Source organism: Aspergillus tanneri (genome assembly GCF_003426965.1).
Source record: "Aspergillus tanneri strain NIH1004 chromosome Unknown AapTan_6_pilon_pilon_pilon, whole genome shotgun sequence".
Lineage (NCBI taxonomy): Eukaryota > Fungi > Ascomycota > Eurotiomycetes > Eurotiales > Aspergillaceae > Aspergillus > Aspergillus tanneri.
This window is the reverse complement of record NW_022984633.1, coordinates 3891487-3912143: the sequence shown is the minus strand read 5'-3', so window position 1 is coordinate 3912143 and position 20657 is coordinate 3891487. Positions and strand designations below refer to the sequence as shown.

General features: G+C 43.4%; 6 protein-coding genes across 6 annotated transcripts; 2 read left to right on the top strand and 4 right to left on the bottom strand.

Moving 5' to 3' along the window:
- Nucleotides 1-291: 291 nt before the first annotated feature.
- Nucleotides 292-781, bottom strand: ATNIH1004_009297 (uncharacterized protein; the record flags this gene model as incomplete). The annotated part of the gene is made up of 3 exons (XM_033573894.1): nt 292-540; nt 595-672; nt 728-781. 3 exons carry the CDS (start codon nt 779-781, stop codon nt 292-294), a joined length of 381 nt encoding a protein of 126 aa, XP_033424446.1.
- Nucleotides 782-1175: 394 nt separating this feature from the next.
- On the top strand, nt 1176-2324 carry ATNIH1004_009296 (uncharacterized protein; the record flags this gene model as incomplete). Its single annotated transcript, XM_033573893.1, has 3 exons — nt 1176-1213; nt 1344-1801; nt 1867-2324. 3 exons carry the CDS (start codon nt 1176-1178, stop codon nt 2322-2324), a joined length of 954 nt encoding a protein of 317 aa, XP_033424445.1.
- Nucleotides 2325-3488: 1164 nt separating this feature from the next.
- ATNIH1004_009295 (uncharacterized protein) lies at nt 3489-4736 on the bottom strand (the record flags this gene model as incomplete). Its single annotated transcript, XM_033573892.1, has 2 exons — nt 3489-4006; nt 4268-4736. The coding sequence occupies 2 exons, from the start codon at nt 4734-4736 to the stop codon at nt 3489-3491; spliced, it is 987 nt and encodes a 328-aa protein (XP_033424444.1).
- A 3314-nt stretch (nt 4737-8050) lies between these two features.
- On the top strand, nt 8051-9223 carry ATNIH1004_009294 (uncharacterized protein; the record flags this gene model as incomplete). The annotated part of the gene is made up of 3 exons (XM_033573891.1): nt 8051-8117; nt 8231-8481; nt 8546-9223. 3 exons carry the CDS (start codon nt 8051-8053, stop codon nt 9221-9223), a joined length of 996 nt encoding a protein of 331 aa, XP_033424443.1.
- A 3027-nt stretch (nt 9224-12250) lies between these two features.
- Nucleotides 12251-17136, bottom strand: ATNIH1004_009293 (uncharacterized protein; the record flags this gene model as incomplete). Its single annotated transcript, XM_033573890.1, has 3 exons — nt 12251-12499; nt 15437-15676; nt 16951-17136. The coding sequence occupies 3 exons, from the start codon at nt 17134-17136 to the stop codon at nt 12251-12253; spliced, it is 675 nt and encodes a 224-aa protein (XP_033424442.1).
- An 879-nt stretch (nt 17137-18015) lies between these two features.
- ATNIH1004_009292 (flavin-containing monooxygenase) lies at nt 18016-19986 on the bottom strand (the record flags this gene model as incomplete). The annotated part of the gene is made up of 7 exons (XM_033573889.1): nt 18016-18144; nt 18204-18351; nt 18403-18605; nt 18663-18800; nt 19232-19296; nt 19357-19764; nt 19824-19986. The coding sequence occupies 7 exons, from the start codon at nt 19984-19986 to the stop codon at nt 18016-18018; spliced, it is 1254 nt and encodes a 417-aa protein (XP_033424441.1).
- Between the last annotated feature and the right edge of the window lie 671 nt (nt 19987-20657).

Here is a 20657-nt window from a genome sequence, read left to right as displayed (position 1 = left end):
CAAATCTCACAAATGATCCGATATATACCTTGCAAGGTCGTGTGCCGCTCACACCTTATAGTTTGAAATACATCTATATCCAAGATTACCACCCCTACCACATTTCCCAACATTTCGTGAGTTCATTCTCACAGCCCTCGGAAGGGGATGATCCTCAGCATGGCGAGCGATTAAATCTGGGATATCCCATTATTTTTACTGCAGAAATTGAGATCATGTTCATTGCATCTGCAAGATCAACTGACATGCATTTCTTTCAACTCCTTTCCCAGCCATTCATGACCTGCTTGTTCACTGGTATCCCTTGGCCTTCATTATAGTAAAAGCTTCTACCAGCGCATCTTGGGCATTCAGCACGGCATAGCCATGTCCCGCCAATGTGTTAACCAACTTTGATGCGTCCAACTTAGCATTTGTGCGAGGTGCTTTTAAGACTTGCCTTTGCTCTTCAAGGCTGAAATTAGTCCAAGTTAGGGACGGCCGAATATACTTCTTCGTCAACTCCATGACCTCATTGTGAGTAAACGTCCCGGGGTTTGTCTAGCAAACGTAAGTTCGCTGTTCAAATGCTGGTCTCTCTCAATGGTGACTCACGAAGTTAAATATACCAATTTCGCGATGCTTGGCCAAAAGGATTGCAGCCGGGACCATATTTGTCATTATGGTACCAGACTAGGAGCAGTGAGCGTCATCGTACCGCAGCTTTTGTGAGGATACTCTCACTAACATTAGGAACGTTGACGATCTTCTCGTATCTCATAAGCTTAGTGATGAAATTCATTGGATGGAGATCAGCGGCAAGAGGATTGCGAAGGCGAAGTATCAAGACATTCGGGTAACTCTTGATCGCCTACATCAGCAAGCATTAGAATCTTCTTTGCAGAAAGGGAAATTGAAATGGTCACGACCTGTTCTGAAACAAGTTTAGAGTAAGAGTAGAAGGATGCCCCGTAGTTCAGCGCCTCCTCCTCCGTAAAGCCCCGGCCATCCAGAGGATGAGTATCATCTTGATCATAAATGCATGCGGAAGCAAAATGAGTAATGTGAAGACTCCGAAGATAACAACAGTCGACTAGGTTAGCAGCCCCGATAATATTGGACCGAATTGCCGCATCTTTATGGTCTTCACACCAGTCGGCGTTAGGGAAGCCTCGAACACCCGCAGTGTTGATCACATGGCTGGGCTTGACGCGGTCGAGTTCGCTTCACCAACGTAAGTGATATTAGCCAGAAATAGTACTTTTAGTTTTGTTACCTAAGAACAGCCTCGCGATTTTCAATACGGACCGCTGAGACTTCGTAATGGTCTCCATTCTTCTCCAAATATTCTTGGAGAAGTCCAGATACCCATCCGTTACCTATTTTGCTCATGTCAATGCGGCTGCAGATATGAGTTTCATTCATTGCGACCTGAATGATCAAGATACCGTCCTCTTTGCGCTTCAAACCTACCGCGTGGATTGCGTCATGCACTTTGCGGCAAACAGCCATGTCCAACATTCATTTAGTGACCCTTTCACATTCACACGGAACAATGTTCTTGGGACGCAAAGCCTCTTGGAAGCTGTCAGATCCTACGGAAAGGTAACACGCTTTATACACGTGTCCACTGACGAAGTCTACGGTGAGATGAACGGTGAAATGGCAACAGAGGCGTTCACACCAATGAGGCCCACAAATCCTTATTCGGCTAGCAAAGCTGCTGCAGAGATGTTCGTGATGGCATATCAGAAGAGCTTTGGCCTCCCAGCCATCATTGTACGCAGCAATAACGTTTACGGCCCTGGGAAATACCCCGAAAGTCAGTGTCATAAGACTGCTTCCCCGGTTAGAAAGTGGCGCGCTGACTTGGCGGACAAAATTCAGAGATTATTCCCAGGTTTACTGACCTGATGCTCAAGGGTCACAAGCTTACTCTTCAAGGAAACGGAAGCAATGCCCGTCGGTTTCTCTATGGGGCAGACGCTGCCGATGCATTTGATACTATCCTGCACAAGGGTCAAGTAGGGGAAATATATAACGTGGATTCGAGCTATGAGGTGACAAATCGCAAGGTAGCGGCCATGATCCTTGAGCTATTTGGACACGATCCAGTCAAGGGTTTCGGTAACTTGGTCAGCTGGATACCTGACCGCCCCTTTAACGATAATGATTACGCTGTCGATGGGAGCAAGCTTCAAGCGCTAGGCTGGACTCAAAGAATTGACTTTGGTACCGGGCTCGCGATGAGAGTTGAATGGTACAGGAAACACATGGCGAGCTGGTGGCACTACCATTGTATCCAGGATGGCAAGCAACTGGTTACAGAATCGTTTCCTGTTTAGAAAGTATTTTTTTTTGCGTTGTCTGTTTATATTGATGAAATGATGAAATAGCTTAGAACTAGTGACTTATTACTTTTTCTACAGGTGCAGCTTAGTATGGACTTATCAGCGCAACGGATATTTGTATCTGAACGTCTCTGACTCACACTGGGTCATAGATGGTAGCCTTGAGTGATTTGTTCGATATGAGCAAATTTAGGGGCTATTACACAATAGGGGCTATTAAACAATTTTCGTCGTCCTTGATCCCTGGTACTCGGATCAGCCCAGTTCAGGGCCGAGTACGCCCAGAAAACCCCAAAGCAGATATTGTGGACCAAATTATATTGGAGCAGAGAATTGTGCATGCACAGACACTTGTCCTTGCGAGGAAGTCACAGGCACCGACGGAATAAGTCATAACTATAATCAAATTATGGTTAACAGCGAAACGAGCAACATCGTAAAATATGGAACTGGACATAAAATGACACTGATCTATGATAAGCAACTTCCACAACACTGTCTCCGCTCTTGTTCGATGGGTTGGAATTTCTAATCGGTCCCACGGGATATGCTTCCGTTTTTTGTTGCGTACTTGCTCCAACTTCTGATTATGGGCCCATAGCGATAGAAAATGTACGGCACAGGAGTCATCACTGCACTAATACAAGCAAGAATTGTCAAAGTATAATGCACACCCATGTTGCGGTAAAATGGAATACCAGCAACAGTCATCCCGCCTGCCACATAATAACGTGAGACCGTCATGAATCCTAAGGCGGAGGCCGCATAAATGTCGTATGTATCAATCACATACATGTAGGAACTAATGAATACCAGAATGGTGCCATAGCCGACAAATGTGGATGCAACGATCGGCGACCAGATAGATATGAAAGGCTATATAATGGGTATCAGATTAGTTACAACCAGATTTAAATGGTGTCTGCCAAAAAAAAAAAAAATCACCTACAAAGTCTGTCCAACCCATCCAAAACAGACCAAGTGGTATAGCAGGTGCACCAAACATGGCAAACCACAATCGATTCTCTGGACGTGTGTGTGTGCCATCTTGAGTTGTCTCTGCTTTGCTGATTTCAATTTTTGTCCACCGGTATATCAATGGTACTAGCCCTGCTGCTAGCATCATTCCAACGAACATTGCCACCCAGATTATGTTCGTTAGGCCTTGCGATAGTCCGTGTACATTACCAAAAATGTAGTCGTACCCATCGAAAAAAAAGTAAATATGACAATGTAAATTACGGTCATATACAGAGAAATCAGAATCACAATTGGTTCACGAAGGGTCAAGAGGAACTCCCGCTTTAATGCACCATAAATTCGACGGAAGGGCCCTAGCTCAGCGTGGCTCATATCCATTTCAGATACGAATCGACTGTCCCCCGTCACTGTGCGGAAATGCTTAGCCTTCCATTTCAAAAGCAGGAGACTATAAGTCTCTGGCTGTAGAAAGACAACTATGCCGAGAACACAGCTGGACATGATCAAGATGATCCAATTAGCCCAGCGCCATGAAAGGGACCCTTGGCCCATGAACGAAGCGATGACTGGAGCGAGTATGGGCCCGGAAAACGAAAAGATGGCGTAGAATGGAAAAGCAAAAGTCTTCTCGAGTGGACTCCATAGATCTGCGATTGTACCTCCGGCACAAGTCAGAGGAGGAGAGCCGAAAACTCCTGATAAAAACCGAAAGATGAGCCCTGAACCATAATTCGGAGCAAGAGCGGAAGCCATGACGAAGATCATAAAAATGATGAGTGAGCTAAGGTAGACAATATTGCGACCGAATATCTCCGAAAGAGGTCCCGAAAAAAAGGGATCCAGTTGCAAAACCGAACAGGTACATGCCTTTCAAGTGGTCAGTCTATGGTCCTCTACTACCAACCTTTCCGAACAATTTTCCTATTATTGTTGTGAAAAAATGAAATTTAACATACCAGTTACGAGCGACCCAGCAATCTCACTCACGTTGAACGTCTTGCTACTCTGAGGCAGTACGGCAGCGTTTATGGACGAGGCTGCTCCCACAGCAAACGATAGTATGGAGACAAGTAACGTCGCGATCATGCGTTTGAAGAGGCTGAAGTTGCGCGGGCTAAGAGCATCATCTTTTCCTTCCCAGCCAACCACAAACAAATGTCTCGGCTGACTTCCGATAACATCAGAGAGCTTCATGGCTTGTACACCCTCCAATGAAATAATTTCTTGAGCGACATTCTCTGACAGTGCCTTTTCTGGATCACCTAGGCGCTTTTGATCTGTCTCTCCATTGAGTGAATCGGTCGTTGGTGTTTCTAAATCATCTGTCTGGGGAACTCCAATGGGCCATTCCAATTGGCGGGGCCTGCTTTCCAGTTGTCTGTTGACAGCATGTTGCAACCGTCTGTACTGGAGATAGGATTGCATTTTCGAGGAAGTCGGTATTGACAATACTGATATCAAGAATTTTCCCACGCTCCGGGAAAACTTAATATATTAACGACAGTCCAGAAATTGGAATGGAGGAAGCTTAATCGAGAGCGGTTGCAAAACGGCCCTCGGAACGACTGTACGTAGAAAATTTCTTCAAGACAACAAACTCTGTCAAATTATTTTCCTGGCCACCCCGGGATAGTATGGGCGTGGGCAGTGGTTAAGGCGGGCCGGGCCGTATCGCCCCGGAGGCTAAACTGCAGTGCCCAGCCCGTAAGACTTCATGTTTCCATACCGCGGTTCCAAACTCTGTCCTGCTTCAGATTCATATTTTTGGGAAAGAAAAGAAGAAGAAAAAGCACATGTCTAGCCTGTCGAATTGCCATTTCGGACAAAGTCCGGGACTGCGAAAATCGTTCTCGGCCACGTCAGCGGATCCCTATCAGAGTGTTCCCGAAGTCTTCTGGTTCCGAAATGCCCATCACTTGCATGCTTGGACCCGAGTTGGATTCAAAATCGGACAGTCCTATTACAGGAGACTTCGAAAGGCCCACCAGGGTCGAATCCCTATAAGGTGGTCCCGACCGGATCGCGGCGGCATGTGGGCCGGGAAGTTGTCCCGAACAACGTTTGTCTTCTGGACCGGGCTCCCATTTAATAATCAAGAGCCCACTTAACTTATGAACTGGGCGGTCCATTCTGGGTCACTGTCGTGCAGCTTCGGCTACTGACTTTCCGCGCTGTTGACTTTGATCCGTGGAAGGGATGAACCCATATTCGAATCATGATACTTTAGCTGTCTCGGAACTGGCCCACACACGTATGTAGGTGGATTTGACCCCCAGCGAAGGATTCTCTCCTTTCTCTCTTCGTGCTAAGTTTCACTTCTAATATACGGTTGGTCCCGTAAATGTGAAATGCATTCCGAGCCCAACTCAGTACTGCTGGCCCTTAGTTATTGGCCCGTGCCAACCTCTGCAAATTCAATACAACATCCACGAGCTCCTATTTCTTCTCTATTTCTTAATATTATAATAAAATATACTTAACAAAATATAGTAATATATATTAAAAGTGCTTGAGCAGTGCTTGATGAGTGCCTATTAAATGATTTATACTAATTATATATATTCTTCTAGGCTGCTATTTCTACCTAGTTTATATTATTTTACAGAGGCGCTCTAGCCGCAATAGAGTTTATCTATATTTAATACTTATAGATTACCCTTATACAAGTCTATCTACTTATTATTTTATACCTAATTACTAAAATCAGACTAATTGTAATGGATCAACCGTAGATGATATTAAAAAGAAACTAAGCACGAAGACAAAGGGGAGGACCCTTGATGGGATCGAATCCATCCGCCTATATGTGCGTTGGAACGTCGGGTTATCCTTATGCTCCAGGTGCCGGCCTGGAACCTCTTTCTTGTTCAGTACCCTGTATGTAACTTAGTTAACTATTTGTCAAATAATATGGCCGTTGGTGGACCAGAATCATGTGACTGACTGGATCGGGGTAAAAATCCCCGCGGGCACACAACAAAATAATCAATCAAGAATAACCAAGAAGAATAATCAAGAAGAGCCCAACCAGCTTAATTTATTCAAATAAGACCTTTTTTACCAATCGTACTCTATTTCCTCTTCGGGATTAGCCGTATATTCGACACTATTTAGCCTAGTTCCTGGGTGCATCCATATCCCCCGAATCCGAGACGACTTCATCGCTACCAACAATATGTGTGGATCCCGTGATCAAGGTCATGGGCTCAGATCTGAGGCACTAATCCACCAGAAGCACTTAGAATTCTTAATAATATAAGTAAAGTAGCTACTATTACAATACTTCTTAAGCACTATTAAGCACTACAATATTTAAAATATTAGCGTAATGGGGTATTCGGTGTATGGGTTGTGAGGGTTGTGGGTGCGGATTGTACATATCATAAAGCTGACGTAGCAGGGAGCTGGGCTGCGTAGTTTTTATAAATTATTATCACCCAACTAGTTAAAGGAAATCAAGCACTAACTACTTTCATTACTTTGCTTCCTCTTATATATTCCTATACTGTCTGCTTGCTCCTAGTAAGCCTACAATATTCCTCTAGTTTTTAACTCTAGTAAGATAGGCTTTATAGATATTCTACTAAAGATTTCATTAGTATTTTAGCTTAATAAATTAGAATTCATTCAATTCAATATCCAAAATTATTAAACCAGCATTAAATTATTGCTTCCTTACTATTCAGTAGGTAATGTAGTATGGTTGTAGTGGTGGTAGTAGGTAATATAAGGGTATTTAGATTTTATATAGCAATTTTAGGTGACAACTAATGTTCCTGACCGAAATGTGTCCTGACACAAGGCCAACTTGTGTCTCGAGGATTAATTGGCCAATCATCAGCTCCACATCTGCTACTACTTTAGGGAAGGAGAATGCAGCTAGGAAAATCCTTCGTCTAAAAAATTTTAAAGTCGCTACTTTTCTGGTGCAGAATTTATGTTGAGCTCAAAAGGGCACATTTTCTGGCCCCTGGATATTAATTTTTTTTTTTGTTCTTCAAGATAGCAGTCTATATTACTTGGCGATCCTTTTTTCCCACAGGCTTAAATAACTCATTGTCACTCTTGTAAGTTGGCTTGGATGACTCTCGGAACATAAATACAAGAGGAACCTAAAAAAGAATAAAAATAAAGCCCAACTACCTACAGCAACAACAGAGAACAAGGTACTACGTGTGGTGGCAGACGGTACTACTATCATATACTTGCTTAGGATGGTAGTAAATTTATCGAGATTCCTTTTGACATTCGTCTCGCCACTGCTCAGAGAAGGAATATCAGTCAATGATGTTATCTCTGCCAGGGCAACAAGGATTACTTCCTTCGCAGCGGCTAATCGGAAAAAGGAGCGCTCAAGAGCAGTCGGTTCAACCGCAAAGACGTGTACAGTCTGTGTGCCACGTCATCATACTTTGTCCTGAATACACGTGAAAGTACGTTCTCCTACCTTTTGGTCTTTCCTTATGTGAGGCTGATCCAAACGAAGTGGAGTTTCCAAGACGTGCAAGTTAGATATGGGTACCGGGTAATTACCAGGTACCTCATCCTTTCAACGTCAGTTCTGTCAGCAAGGATCAACTCTTGTCAACCTGTTCCGATAAGAGTCCCAGACGTGTGCCCGGTTGGCTTCCCTTATTTACCCTCAACTTGAATATGCCGTTCTCTTTATTTTTCTCCTCCCGTATTCCCCTGGCCTTTTTCACTCTGACTACACTTCTCACTAATCAAGAGATCTTAATATGGCGGACGAAAGTCGTAAATGGACCGAGACCGAGGACCAAGTTCTGAGAGCGACAGTGCGTAAAAGTAAGTCTACTAGGATTCGAGCCTCCCGATGTTTTGTCGATCAAGGTCCATGCAATTCCGATAACAACATCTCTATGCTACATGTGCTATGCCAATTGACTGGCCCTCTATAGCGACGCACCTACCTGAGCGAAGCAACAAAGATTGTCGCAGACGCTGGCGTCAGAAATTTGCAGAAAACACTAATTTTGGGAGCTGGATCGATTCAGAAGACGACCGGCTTCGCGCAGCAGTTGCGCTGCATGGCACAAAGTGGCCAGTGATATCTAAGGAAGTTGGAACACGTACCAGTGAGCAATACTCCAAACGTTGGAAGCACGTCTTAGATCCAAATCTGAATCATAGTCCTTGGACCCAAGACGAAGTAAGGACGCCTACTCTCATCAACATTACTATTCTTGTGGAAATTGATCAGGTATGTTTTGTAGGACGGCTTCTTGCTTGCCAGTGTCGAACAGCACGGAAGGAACTGGAAGATGATTTCTGAGATGTACTTCAAGAATCGAGCAGCATTATCTCTGAAGAATAGGCATTCCCTTTTGCTCCGTCGACGAAAAAAATCGAATGCGTTATCGCAGGGTTTCTCGAAATTCCAGCCGGAATCTCAGCCGTCCACAATCAACGTGGTGCCTAATAGCTTTAGGAGTAGACAGCGACTGGAAAATTCTGCAACTTGTGCCGAGAATCCCGGACCATCTGAGAAGGAGATACAGGATGAAAGTATGTTTGGCACCATCGATGAAAACGGTTTCGAAAATGAAACTGGTCAATATGATTGGGGTGACCGTGAAGCAGCTACCTCAGATGAGATGTTTGACCGGGAATATTTGTTCCCGAACGCAAATTTCCCGCTATCATCGTCCTCGTTTCAGGGCCAAGTATTGGAGGAAGATTTAGGCATTGACGATATCCTTGAAGGACCAAGTTGGGGGGCTCAGAATGTTAGTCCGCTGGCGCAATACAATATGCCTAACTCTAAGGGTAACTTCGAAGGTCTGCTGGATTTTATGCCTCGAACTGAATCCTTTTCACTGTATCCACCTGCCTCATTGGATCATCAGAGACCAGTCCAGGCCCCATCAGCGGCTCCAGCAGTGTTCATATGACTGCAGAAACGGGATTCTCTGAGGAGCAATCGGCAAACCCCATCGCGTATTGCCGTCACGAAGACTGGATAAACGTATTTAGTCTGACCGTCCGCTGTACAAAGGGGAAAATGGAAGCGATGAGACGATCTGTCCTGGAGACCACGAGTAATATGCTATGCACTGAAGAGAAAGATGATGATATGATTGAAATGAGGCTTACGATAGAAAGAAGGTCTCTGTTATGATCATTCGCAGGAATAGGTGGCAGAAGAACACTATACCAGCTACACGCGGTAGCCTACTAATGATCTGGAGGATAACAATGTTAACTGTATTGGCTGCTTGCTCAACCATCCTCTATCAATTACTATCTCAAGGAATGGAGGCGATTCAAGGGGTGGTCCCCAATCTCGTCTCAGGAAATTGGGAAGAGATTCCCTTTTCATGGGAATTCGGGATAGGATAATCCAATTCCCAAAATTTAGTATTGTTGGTCCCGTTTCCTGTCCCATTTCCTCACCCAAGATCCTGACTCCCATTCCACTTCCTAATAGGTATAATCTAAAGATTTATATAGTATAAAAATAAGAAATATTACTATGTAAAGCAATAATAAGTAGCTATTATCACATGATCAAAATAAGAGAAATTCTCACGGGATTTTCTCAAGAATCGAGATACTCCCAGTTCCTTCCCATGTATAAGTTTGTCCAGTTTCCCGTACCATTTTTCGAATAGAAATTAGAGGGGATGCTGATCTAGGGAATATCCCATTCCCAGAATCCCTAGTTCTCATAATTTCCTGGAATTGGTCCTGTTCCGTCCCTGTCCCCTTCGGGAGGGAAATCCCAAGGAGAAACCCCCTCCCAACGGTCAGCCTAATTAGCTGTTAGAGGTCAGGACCCAAAAAGAAGCAGTAGCGATTAGAAGGTAGCAGTAAGAGAGCCAGGAAGCCACTATTTATAAGCGAGAAGGCTTTCCAATATTCTATCAATGTGAGCCTCGTTCTCTTAAGATGGTGGATCCGGAAGCAAGTATCCTACAAAGCTAAAGAGTGGATCTGTGATACTAAAGGTCGGCGGTAAAACAGTGTCATAATAACCAAGATGCCTGTAGAGTATAACTTTGCAAAGCAAAGTAACTCCATGGTATAAAAATTAATTAGGCACCAGAAGATTCTAGGAAATCTTAATAATAATAGTAGCACCCCTAGCGCCTATTCCAGTAAGTTTCGCTGTATTTGTAACAGCATGGCTACTAGGGTTTCTAGTTAATATTTATGCGGCACGAGAAGGCAATTGGTTAATTATAGTACTATTAACTAATTAGTACTAATCTTTCTGCCTCGTGATTTCGGCTTTGGTGATTGTCTACAAGTTTTGGAAGCCTATGAGTGAAGCAAGAGCATCGTCTTAAAACTAATTATCTACATAGGACCACCGTACCGAAATAGGGCTGCAACAAGCATAATCTTTTACCTATATAAATACAAACAAATTGTGGCTTTAGAAAACCATGCTTTTGGAGAAGATTAAGGAGAACCAGCTGTATGAGCTTTCAAGATTATTCCTATGTGGTAATTGGATAGCAGGAGCAAAAGCTTCAGCCATTTCAAGAGTGTCAAACAAAACATTTGATAATGAGCTATCTCATGATGCATTTGTGTTAGTTTAAGCTTTGCATCTTTTTCTTATAGGTAGGAGAGAGAGGATGAGATATAGAGGCACTAGATGGAGCCACAGAGGAGCTATGCAATAGCCGCTCTTCAGCCTCATATAGAGGCAAAACACATAACTCCATGGTACATAGTGACACGTGTAAATATGCATAAATAAAGCTAAGCACTGGACCTCATTATAGTTTAAAAGAACACTTAAGGCGGAACTTATCTATTATTTACATTGGGTTTGGACCGACAGCTCTTTAGAAAAAGTGCCCAGGCGATCCTGGGACTAATTTCGCCAGCATAAAAAATTGCTATGGATAGGGCTTTCGTTCATACTTATAGACATCCATACCCCCTTTCCGCCAATGAGTAACCGTGTTCTTAGTCTTGCCATTTGAGAGTCTTTCATTGGTATACAAAACCCGTTCTCGACTATCAACACCACAATATTGTTCACAGAGCGGAGTGTCCTTGCAGCTATAAGCAAAATCGGGGGAGTATCAAGCTATAACCGCATACACCCATTATAAAACGGCCCCTCGTCATATTCTAGATCTTCGGAACTGCGGTCCACGACATACAAGATACTAATATATCCGTGCTGTCCTGTCCACTGATTCCAGCTGGCCGGCTCCATGGTTCCAGGCTCTTTCGATGCTAAGATGGATTGAAGATACTGCTTATCAATCATGAGGCAGTAACCGAATCGTGAACTGGCGTAAGGATTTAATCCGTACCTTTTTACCCACTCTCGGTGCTTTTTAAGGGTGACATCGTCACCCAGTAATAAAATCCCGGTACACTTCGTAGATAAGCTTATAAACATCCAACTACCCTGGCAGCAATTCGCGGTCGGAGCCAGCCTTAGACGGCTTGACTGTGGTAGAAATAACGATCAAGCTTGGCCAGGACAGCCGTCCAATCTTCCTCGGTTGCGTAGGTGGTCCAGTAGATAAAGTAGCCCCAGGGCCACATATTTCTCGAACAATTGTTGCATCGACGTACGCTCTACCCTCTCCTTCTGTTTAAATAGTTCTTTTTTTGATCCCTGAGCGACTCGTCAGGTGGGAATTCAGGGTGCGTCCAGGGCTCGAGCCATGACTCGTGGTGAAATAAGGATCCATTGCTGTCAGGAGAGGAAGGTCTAGTGAATGTAGGTAAAGCATTTTCCGACATAACAATATTTTTATCTTTATTTAGTTCTATCTAAACGACTCGAAGGATCTCTCTGTAAGAGTCATGTTTGCTAGATACCTAATCAATCAAGCACTCTATGAACTTGGAGAATATCCCTCTTACTTAAACCCCTCCAAAGTGATATACTCCGAATCCATCTGCAACAAATTCAAAAGCTCAATCAGCTAGACACAGAGATTCACTCACTTCTTATCATTGAGATTCTTCGATGGATGCCGTTTCTGCCTCATCTCATCGATAACCGCTTTCACAATACGACCAGTATGATCCTGAAAGAACCTACACCAGCAATCCTCCAAATTAACATCCTTTTTATCGGCGTCCTCGCATGCTTTGGAAGTCCATTCGAGATCGGTTGCAATGCCATCAAAGACCATCTGGAAGCGTTCCCGGGATTTGGGCAAGTTCTGGTAGCGGAACACCGCGATAGTCTACATATGATATTGTCAGTAAAGACCCAAAGGCAGGCAGATAGTAAAAGATATCATTCATCTCGCAATATCTGTAATGCCTCTCGGTAATTTCCTCTTAATATCACGTTATCCCAGGGGCCACGATTCCAGGGGTTTTAAAGGCCCCAGAGCTACATGAGGAACTATTAGTCTCCGTGGATAGGAGTAGAGGTTGGTTCATTCCCTTACGTTAACTTTCACGCTGTTAACTCTATCACTTTAAAGGCGGAAAAGATCTCTGTTATTCATGCTACCGAGCTCTTCCATAATGTGGTTTCGTGGCATCTTGGGATTTGTTTGCTCCTGGCACGGAGGGCGCGTTATGGATCATCTCCTTATGCTTTTTGTATTCGATTTACGAATATATTACGGATACTTGTATTTTAACATTATGTTCGTCCAGCCCTAATTAAGAGACATTAATGGTTAAGTACTCAGTGAAAACAAAAAATAAAATAAAATCCGACGAATTGAACCTAGGCACAAAGTACAAATTGTGATGAACCTATTTGGCCGGGTACATTAACCTGTTAGCTAGGTAAGATGGTAGAAAAAAGTATCACTATATTTTATATTAAGATATATTAAAAACTAATCCTTGATCTCTTCTCCTTTGAACAGATCAAGATAATATATAGAACGCCCATAGATAAGGTAACAATACAGTTAATAAAATCATAACAATATATCAATGTGTTATTAAGATACTACCATAGCTTTGCGTCACCGTATACTCAGCTTATCGATAAGGATTCAGGACCCGAGCTTGGCCGATTCTCGACCTATCCTTGACACAGATAGAGGTATAAGGAATAATATTCTTTAATTAAATAATTTGTAGCTTTTCCAGGATTGCCTTAAGCTTAGTGCAATCTGTATCATATGACATTACTAAAGAGTGGGCCCAAGTTTGCAGTATTTAAAGGTAGTCCCTGTTATACTCGAAACTTTTACAGTATCCTTTAAAAATGATACGACCGAACTTTTGAGATCAACATCCTTGGTTCTTAATTGAAGAATTTCTAAGATTCTGCTACTATCAGGTCCAGAACAAATGGTGCGAATAATTGGGAAGGAGAATTTTCCTTTAGGTAGGTCTTTACAAAACCTTTTGGCTTCCTAGTACTATATTATGTTTAGCTACACCAGGCTTAACTGAGCCGAACATAGATTTCGGTAGTTATCTTAATTTGGAAAATAATCCCTAATACTCGCGCTAACTGTAGGAGGTCTATCTACTTTTTGCTAACAGATTGCAAAGCCTTGTTGCGAGTGTGAAGAGGCCCCCGGTTTTATAAAACGCCATGCGAATATACTCTGCCTCCGTTGGGACTATACCGAAGTCTCTCCAATACAACTCCGCGCCCTGGCCTCTATAAAGGTTTAGCAACTCTTTATTAAATATCATTCTAGAGAAAGGGTGACTTTTGAGCCTTGAAAATTCTTGTATTATAAGAAAATACATAAAATTAGCTCTGTTGATTGTTTGCGCAACTGAGGAGACTTTATAGGCAGCCTTTTGGCCGCGGCGCAGAGAAGCGCCATCTTGTATATTGTTAATCCTATTCCTGTTAACATGGTCCTTTCAAATGGCAAGGAAATTACCAGGTTAACAAACAATAGTAAGGAATTATGTGGTTGATATAACTCTTTGAATAATTTTAAGTGAGTGGTTATCAACGTAAGATACTTATTAAGAGCGACAAGATATTGCCTTTGAAAATCCTTCCCTGGCTAGGAGCGGATATATGTATATGGCATCGTTATAATCTAGACGGAGTTAGATACTGGTTATTTTAAGGCAAAAAAATAATTTCTCACATTCTCTTGTGTGGTAGACCATGGAGCATATATATTCCAGCTAGGAGCCTGCCTTCCTAATACTGTGATGCACGCCATTCGCTCTCTTTTTGGCTATTTAAAGAAAAAGATTTCTGTCTATTAAATTTTGAGCCTGCTGCCTAAATACATATCTTTATTTTCTTTATTAGAAAAAGCCCCATATCAGTATATTATATAATTAACCTTTTGGAGTTGAAGCAAGGTCGCGGTTAATTGGAACTGAACGAGTAAGCAATAGTCTTAGCTGCGGACTGTGTAAGATAACATCTATTTATTTAAGCCTTATCTATGTTGCTGAACATGCATAACGGGGCCTAAAAGTAGATCTATAGATTTATAATTTCGCTTACCCAGTATTCCTTTTTAGCTTTTTAACAGAGTTGTGGAATCAATATTTTCTTTAAACAGCCTGGTGTATTATAACAAACTGATTACTATAGTCTGACGCTATTAGTAAGTCTAAAACATAATAATAAGACATATTATTTGGTGCACTAACTCAAGCAAGTTAAAGAAATTATTACTTAACTTGCGTAGAAAAATGCCAAAAGGTCTGTTCGTATAACTGCTATTTTCTCCTGTTTGAGCAAATCTTGGATTTCTTTAGCAGCAAACACATCCGAAGTTCTCCGTATTGCTCCCCAGCAGCACGTGCGAGTCTGCAGATCGCTGGGGAGGGGATAAATTTATGTTGGCAAACTTGCTTTGCCCTTTTTTTTTTTTTTCATTTTTTTTTTTTTTTTTACGCCGCGGGCGGAGACTGGAGTTTGCAGCCAAGAGGTATGACAGTTCTTGGATTGGATGGCACCGGATTTGGGATTTGTAAGGCGTTTGAGTGGAATTGCTCACTTTAACAGTGTTCAATTTTGGAAACATCCGGGAACTGCGCGCGCGGGCTCCGGATGTGGGGTTCTGTTTTTAGCCCCTCTTTCTTTCCTTTCATATTGGACCATAATACGCTGACCGCTCTACTTCAAATTGTGACTGATGATATATTCCACCGGTTAAGACAAGACATGCAAGACACAGCGGCCATGCAAAAGCGTAGTCGGCTGACTTAGTCTTCAACTGTACGATATGGATTTTCTTGCGTTCCCGTAATGGCCTCTCGTGAACATGCGTGTCTACACACATATCTCTTTGGACAAGGTCAACAGCCTGCCTAGCCGCGGCGGACATAAGGTCCGGTTGAGTGTTCCCAAGGTATACCGAGCGGGTGTATTTAACCTTATGCTTACCACCCTTATCCTTACATTCGAACATCAGCTTTTTCGCTTTGGAGCGCTTCTCAAGACGAGCGGGGACATCTCGCCGCTTTGCATAAGGAGTTAGTGGACGAGGATACAGCTAGTAAAGTGCTAAGGGCTTGAGCTCACCTGCTCGTTCCTTTAGACCTCTTACCGAGTCAAGGCTGGATGTTGCTCTCCGGCGTCGTCATTACAGAACTCTACCTGGTCACAGAGATCTTGTAGACACCAGATAGTTTTGTCAGTATTACCGAACATTTCGTTCCAGATGGCTGGGAACACAATAATGAATTTGGAGGTTTCCCTCGGGCCGTTGGATTTGTATGTATGCTGGATAAGTTTTATTCGAGTGAATCCAGGGCAACAGGTCGTCGCGCTGAGGTGCGGGAATTATGCTTTACAACATCCCATGCATCAGCATACGCCTTGCAGTGCTTAGTCTTGCCCATTAAATATAGCTCTAGCAACTCTGTAAGGTAGTCGATTAGTATATATAAGCCGTCGAACAAACAGCCTGCTGCCCGCTTCTCCAGCGAGCCCATAAGTGTGGGTTCTTCTGTGCACGATGGGGTTAATAGCCAATTATTAACTGCCTTGGAGAAAGCCTGTAGGCTTTCCAATGGGGTTTGACCTCGGTATATGATACAGGGTCACAGCAGTACGCCTGAGCACCACTTTTGTAGCAGCCCCAATTGTAACTGTCCATGGCCACGCGCGTCTTACCGGAAGGCAACCCGAGGCACATCCCTGACACCCGGATACTAGTCCACAGCCTTTGAACCACTCACTGTTCTCAAACCTGCTTGTCTTGACCTCCGTGATGCAGCAGTACTTGCGCTCAGTCAGATGTCATCTGGGGCATTCAGGGCCCATGAAGTCACCTGGATAGCAATATACAATGGATCATGATAGGGACGATAACTGCCCTAAGAGTGCCTTATAAACGTTGCATCAGCACATCCGAGATGTGCCAACTAAACTACCGACGGTGTTCAGTTCATACACTGGATAGTTTGTAGTGCTATAGTTGAGTGGATGGGCACTAGAAAATTCTGGATATTGTATTTCTTTACATTTGGATCGCGGTTATTCAATACAATACAATCCAATTCAATCTAAACTTTTATTAACCTGTTGCAGTCTAATTCGAAGCGTTTAGTTATGCACGCGCTTCACTAATGAAGCAAGGTCTTTAAACGCCATATAAAACCCATAGATCCCACATAAGAAAGAAGCCAGCAAGTGTAAATACAAAGGAAAACTCAGCGTCTTGTTGCGCTGCGCGCGTACAAAATAAAATCAAAAGGCCCTATCTCTCTTGCCACCCCATTGCGTGGCGACCTGCGTGGCCAACGGTGTCGATCCCTTCGTCCCCGGCTTCATGCTACTTGGTGGGATTCCGCGTGTGCGATTGCGTGCCGGCTTGACCCGTTCCCAGTAGTAATTCGGGGCCTCCTGCCAATCGTCTTTAGCATCTAATTCCATGGTCGCGAGGTATCGGGTTTGGCGTTTCCGGGTCGTAATCATGGTTAGTTCTGCGCTATTTTAGCCATGAAGCTTAAGTCCTGGGTGCCTGGTTCAGTTGGTAAAGCAGGTATAGAGTACCAGCGAGTATTTTGGCAGTAGTTACAATTTTAAACACGGAAGACCCTCTTTACCAAGTACATTGTCATAGACTTCGTGAAACTTGTTTTTGTCAAGTAAGCTAAATTAGAGTAAACCAGGATTGCGATAAACTTTTAATGAACCCTGGAACAATCACCTACTTTTCAGTGAACCAGTCCGGTAAAGAACTCAATCTAAAATCCATCCCGTCAACCACCGCCACCACAGGAGAGAATAACCTTGGTAATAACCCGCATGCTTGGTGCTATCAGTAGCTTGGTATGAATTAGATTAAGGTATGGATACTTCCAAGGCATAAGGATAAAAACCTGTTCTAAGCATTTAGACCACTGATTTTACTTTTGCACTGGTGGCAGGAAAATAGTATGACGTACATGCACAGTTCTACTAAGGATGTGCCTTTATAGTAACAGCATAAGAAAACATAATTCAGCCACAGAAAGCACTGTGGGGTCTATGTACGCACTAGTTTGGAATTATCATGTGTATTTTATATTAACAAATGGTTTTGAAAATCGTAATAATAGTATCATACTATTAAAACTTTCTCTTATAGCTACAGCGTATATCCCGATCACCAAAATACCTCAAGAAAATAGCTACATGACGGCAGCCCCATAGTCAGGTTCTGACTAACAATCTCTTTAACAAGCACAAACAAAGCCATGGCGACAACTGAAGCCAGCATGGACACCGGCAAAGGAAAAGTAAAATATCTTCCTGTAGGCTTCATTGTCGGAACCTAAACGCGTATAAGTAACCATCCCTCTTATAGTTCTCTTAGCAAAGAGCAGTTAATACCTCATATTCCCAGTCCCCTAGACCAGCTAGCTCGGTGATCCACCACATGTAGAATGACGTCCAGGGAAAAATGGCCCAATTGCGCCCAGTTTTGCTATCAATATACCACTATGTTATGCAAGAATTTGCTCAGCTCTTAAATAATCAGGCTGGATGGGTAATCCTACCGTGTGACACGAATTAGTAAACACCGTCTTCCCGAGTGCATCGTGTAATCGCTCATTGTAGGCTTTCTCACTGGCCAGTTTCGGCTCAACAGAGAGAGCTGACCCCGCAATTATCGGCCGAATTACCCGTGTGATAAGGTTTACATAGCTTTACAGAGTCAGCTTGAGTCCCCCCCATTCGGACAGCATAGCTGGTTACCTTTCAATGGAATGAACAGCAGAGGTGTGTCCGCGTCCGGAATTGGGGCCAAGGATATAGAAAAAGTTAGGAAATCCAGACATGGCGACGGTATTGAATGCTTCGATATAACCCATGTCCTTCCAGTGGTCGTTTCGGCGGCGTCCGTGGCGGCCTTGGAGCTCGGCGTTGAAATGGGTTAGAGAGAAGCCGTTGGCTAAGATCTGGGTGGGATAATGTTAGTTTCAGATTTGTGGAAATACATCCGGAATTGACAATACTATCACATCAGCGGGATATTGCGTCCCGGATAGGGTTGAAATTGAGCGTTTGTGAAGGTTCGTAACTGGATCATTCGTGAGATGGACATTGTCCCGGTTTAGAGATAAAATGTAGCCGTCATGGTCGAAGACCCGTCGCTGATCAGGTTTAGAATTGTTGCTATATATGGTACTGGGGGAAGTGGAATTATTACCTTGCATCCGACTTCAGAGTCAGGTATTAAAAGAGGCCAGTATTGTTCTATGAGATATCTCATGTTGGTCATGCGTTGAGAGTGGTTCAATTCGACTCGGAAGCTCACCTGGGGCATTATTTCTTATATATGATTTGCATGTTTCGGAAGTCTGCTTCCTCATTTTGGCACCAGAACCAGTAAGCTTGAACTGCATGGTCGAAGTCTCGAGGTATAGGAATATAAGGAGCCTTATCAGGCGAAGCACACCAGGCACAAAACGGAATATTGTCTGCCACCGAGGAGTAATGGCAGGATTGCTTCCTCTGGGGAGAAAGTATTGTGATGACTACAGGTGTTATTGTGGCACGGTGGCATTCAAATTGCAGAACTCACTCGGATAAACTGGGTGATGGACCGAGCCTCTGGTGCTATCGTCGGTATCACTTGAGTGGCCGATGCTGGTAAGGCTATTAGTACATCATAAATGGTAAACAATCCAAAGAAAATAAAAATTATACCTCCATTCCCAATCACAACCACGTTCTTGTCTCGGAGTGATACGCTGTGGTTCCATCTAGCGGTATGCATGATATCCCCTGTAAAGTTTTCGATGCCTTGAACATTGAAGGGCTGGGGGTTCTCCAACACTCCAACCGCTGATATAAGTATGCTACAGGTCTGAACAAAGTTCTGACCAGTGGAAAGATCACATAGCCTGACACGCCAGGTTTTGGTGTCGTCTTGCCAGGAGGCTCCGAGCCATTCTGTGTTTCCCACCAGATGCTGAGACACATTGAGTCGAAATGCCACTCTATTGATGTACTGGAGGACCTCCTTCTGTTTGGGAAAAAAATTCGAGAAATCTGGATTGGGTGCAAAGGAAAGGCTGTAGAAAACAGCAGGGATATCAACTCCGCACCCTGGATCTGAATACATCGTCAGTAACGCCTGATTCGTGTATGTGGCAGATCAAATCGAATAGTACACGTGTTGACCCTCCATGTGCCTCCGAACCCGGATTCTCGGTCGTACACCACGAAGTCATCACATTTAAGCCTATGTTTCATTTGGCACGCCATGGTCAAGCCCGAGAACCCTGCACCAACGATGATGACCTTTCTGAACGGATGGGCTTCTACACTAGCCATAATTGATAATAGTCGAACTGCCACAGCAATATATTGAACGTCAGTATGAACTGAGAGACATTAGGTACACCGAATATGGGTAGAGTTTATATACTTAAGCACTATCAACGTAGGTAAACATATCTAGCAACTGCAATTGGCGGATCAGAGACAACCTAGGTTTGTTCCGTTGTCGCTTACTTTATGGGTAATGGAGAGGATAAAGGATGGCGTATAACGTTATCGTTGACATTGTTTAAGTGGTTTTGGCTTTTACACTTGTATAGATCTCGCAGTCATGCGACGGGAACTATTCATGTGACATGTCTTGACTTTTTTTAATTTTTTCCTTTTGTATTCGAGGCCAGAGTTCCAATTGGACAAATGAATGTCATCAATCAACAGTAGGTAAACCAAGATACCAAGATGAAGGGCGAATATGGATACAGTATTTTCACCAGACATCCCATGCCCGCTCCAATTCAGGATTTGACGGTCGCCACCGATAATGACGTGCTAATCTAATTTGCCGTCCATAAATTAATGTGTATCAATTGTGGGCTACCTTGCGTTCGTAAGAACTGAGCTTCTTATTACGAGTTTCTGTGTCCTTGTTTCTGTCCACGGCTAGCTCATTTTGTATCCCGTTTCATGTCCTTCTGTTAGAGTTACCGCCAAGCTCAGTAGAAATA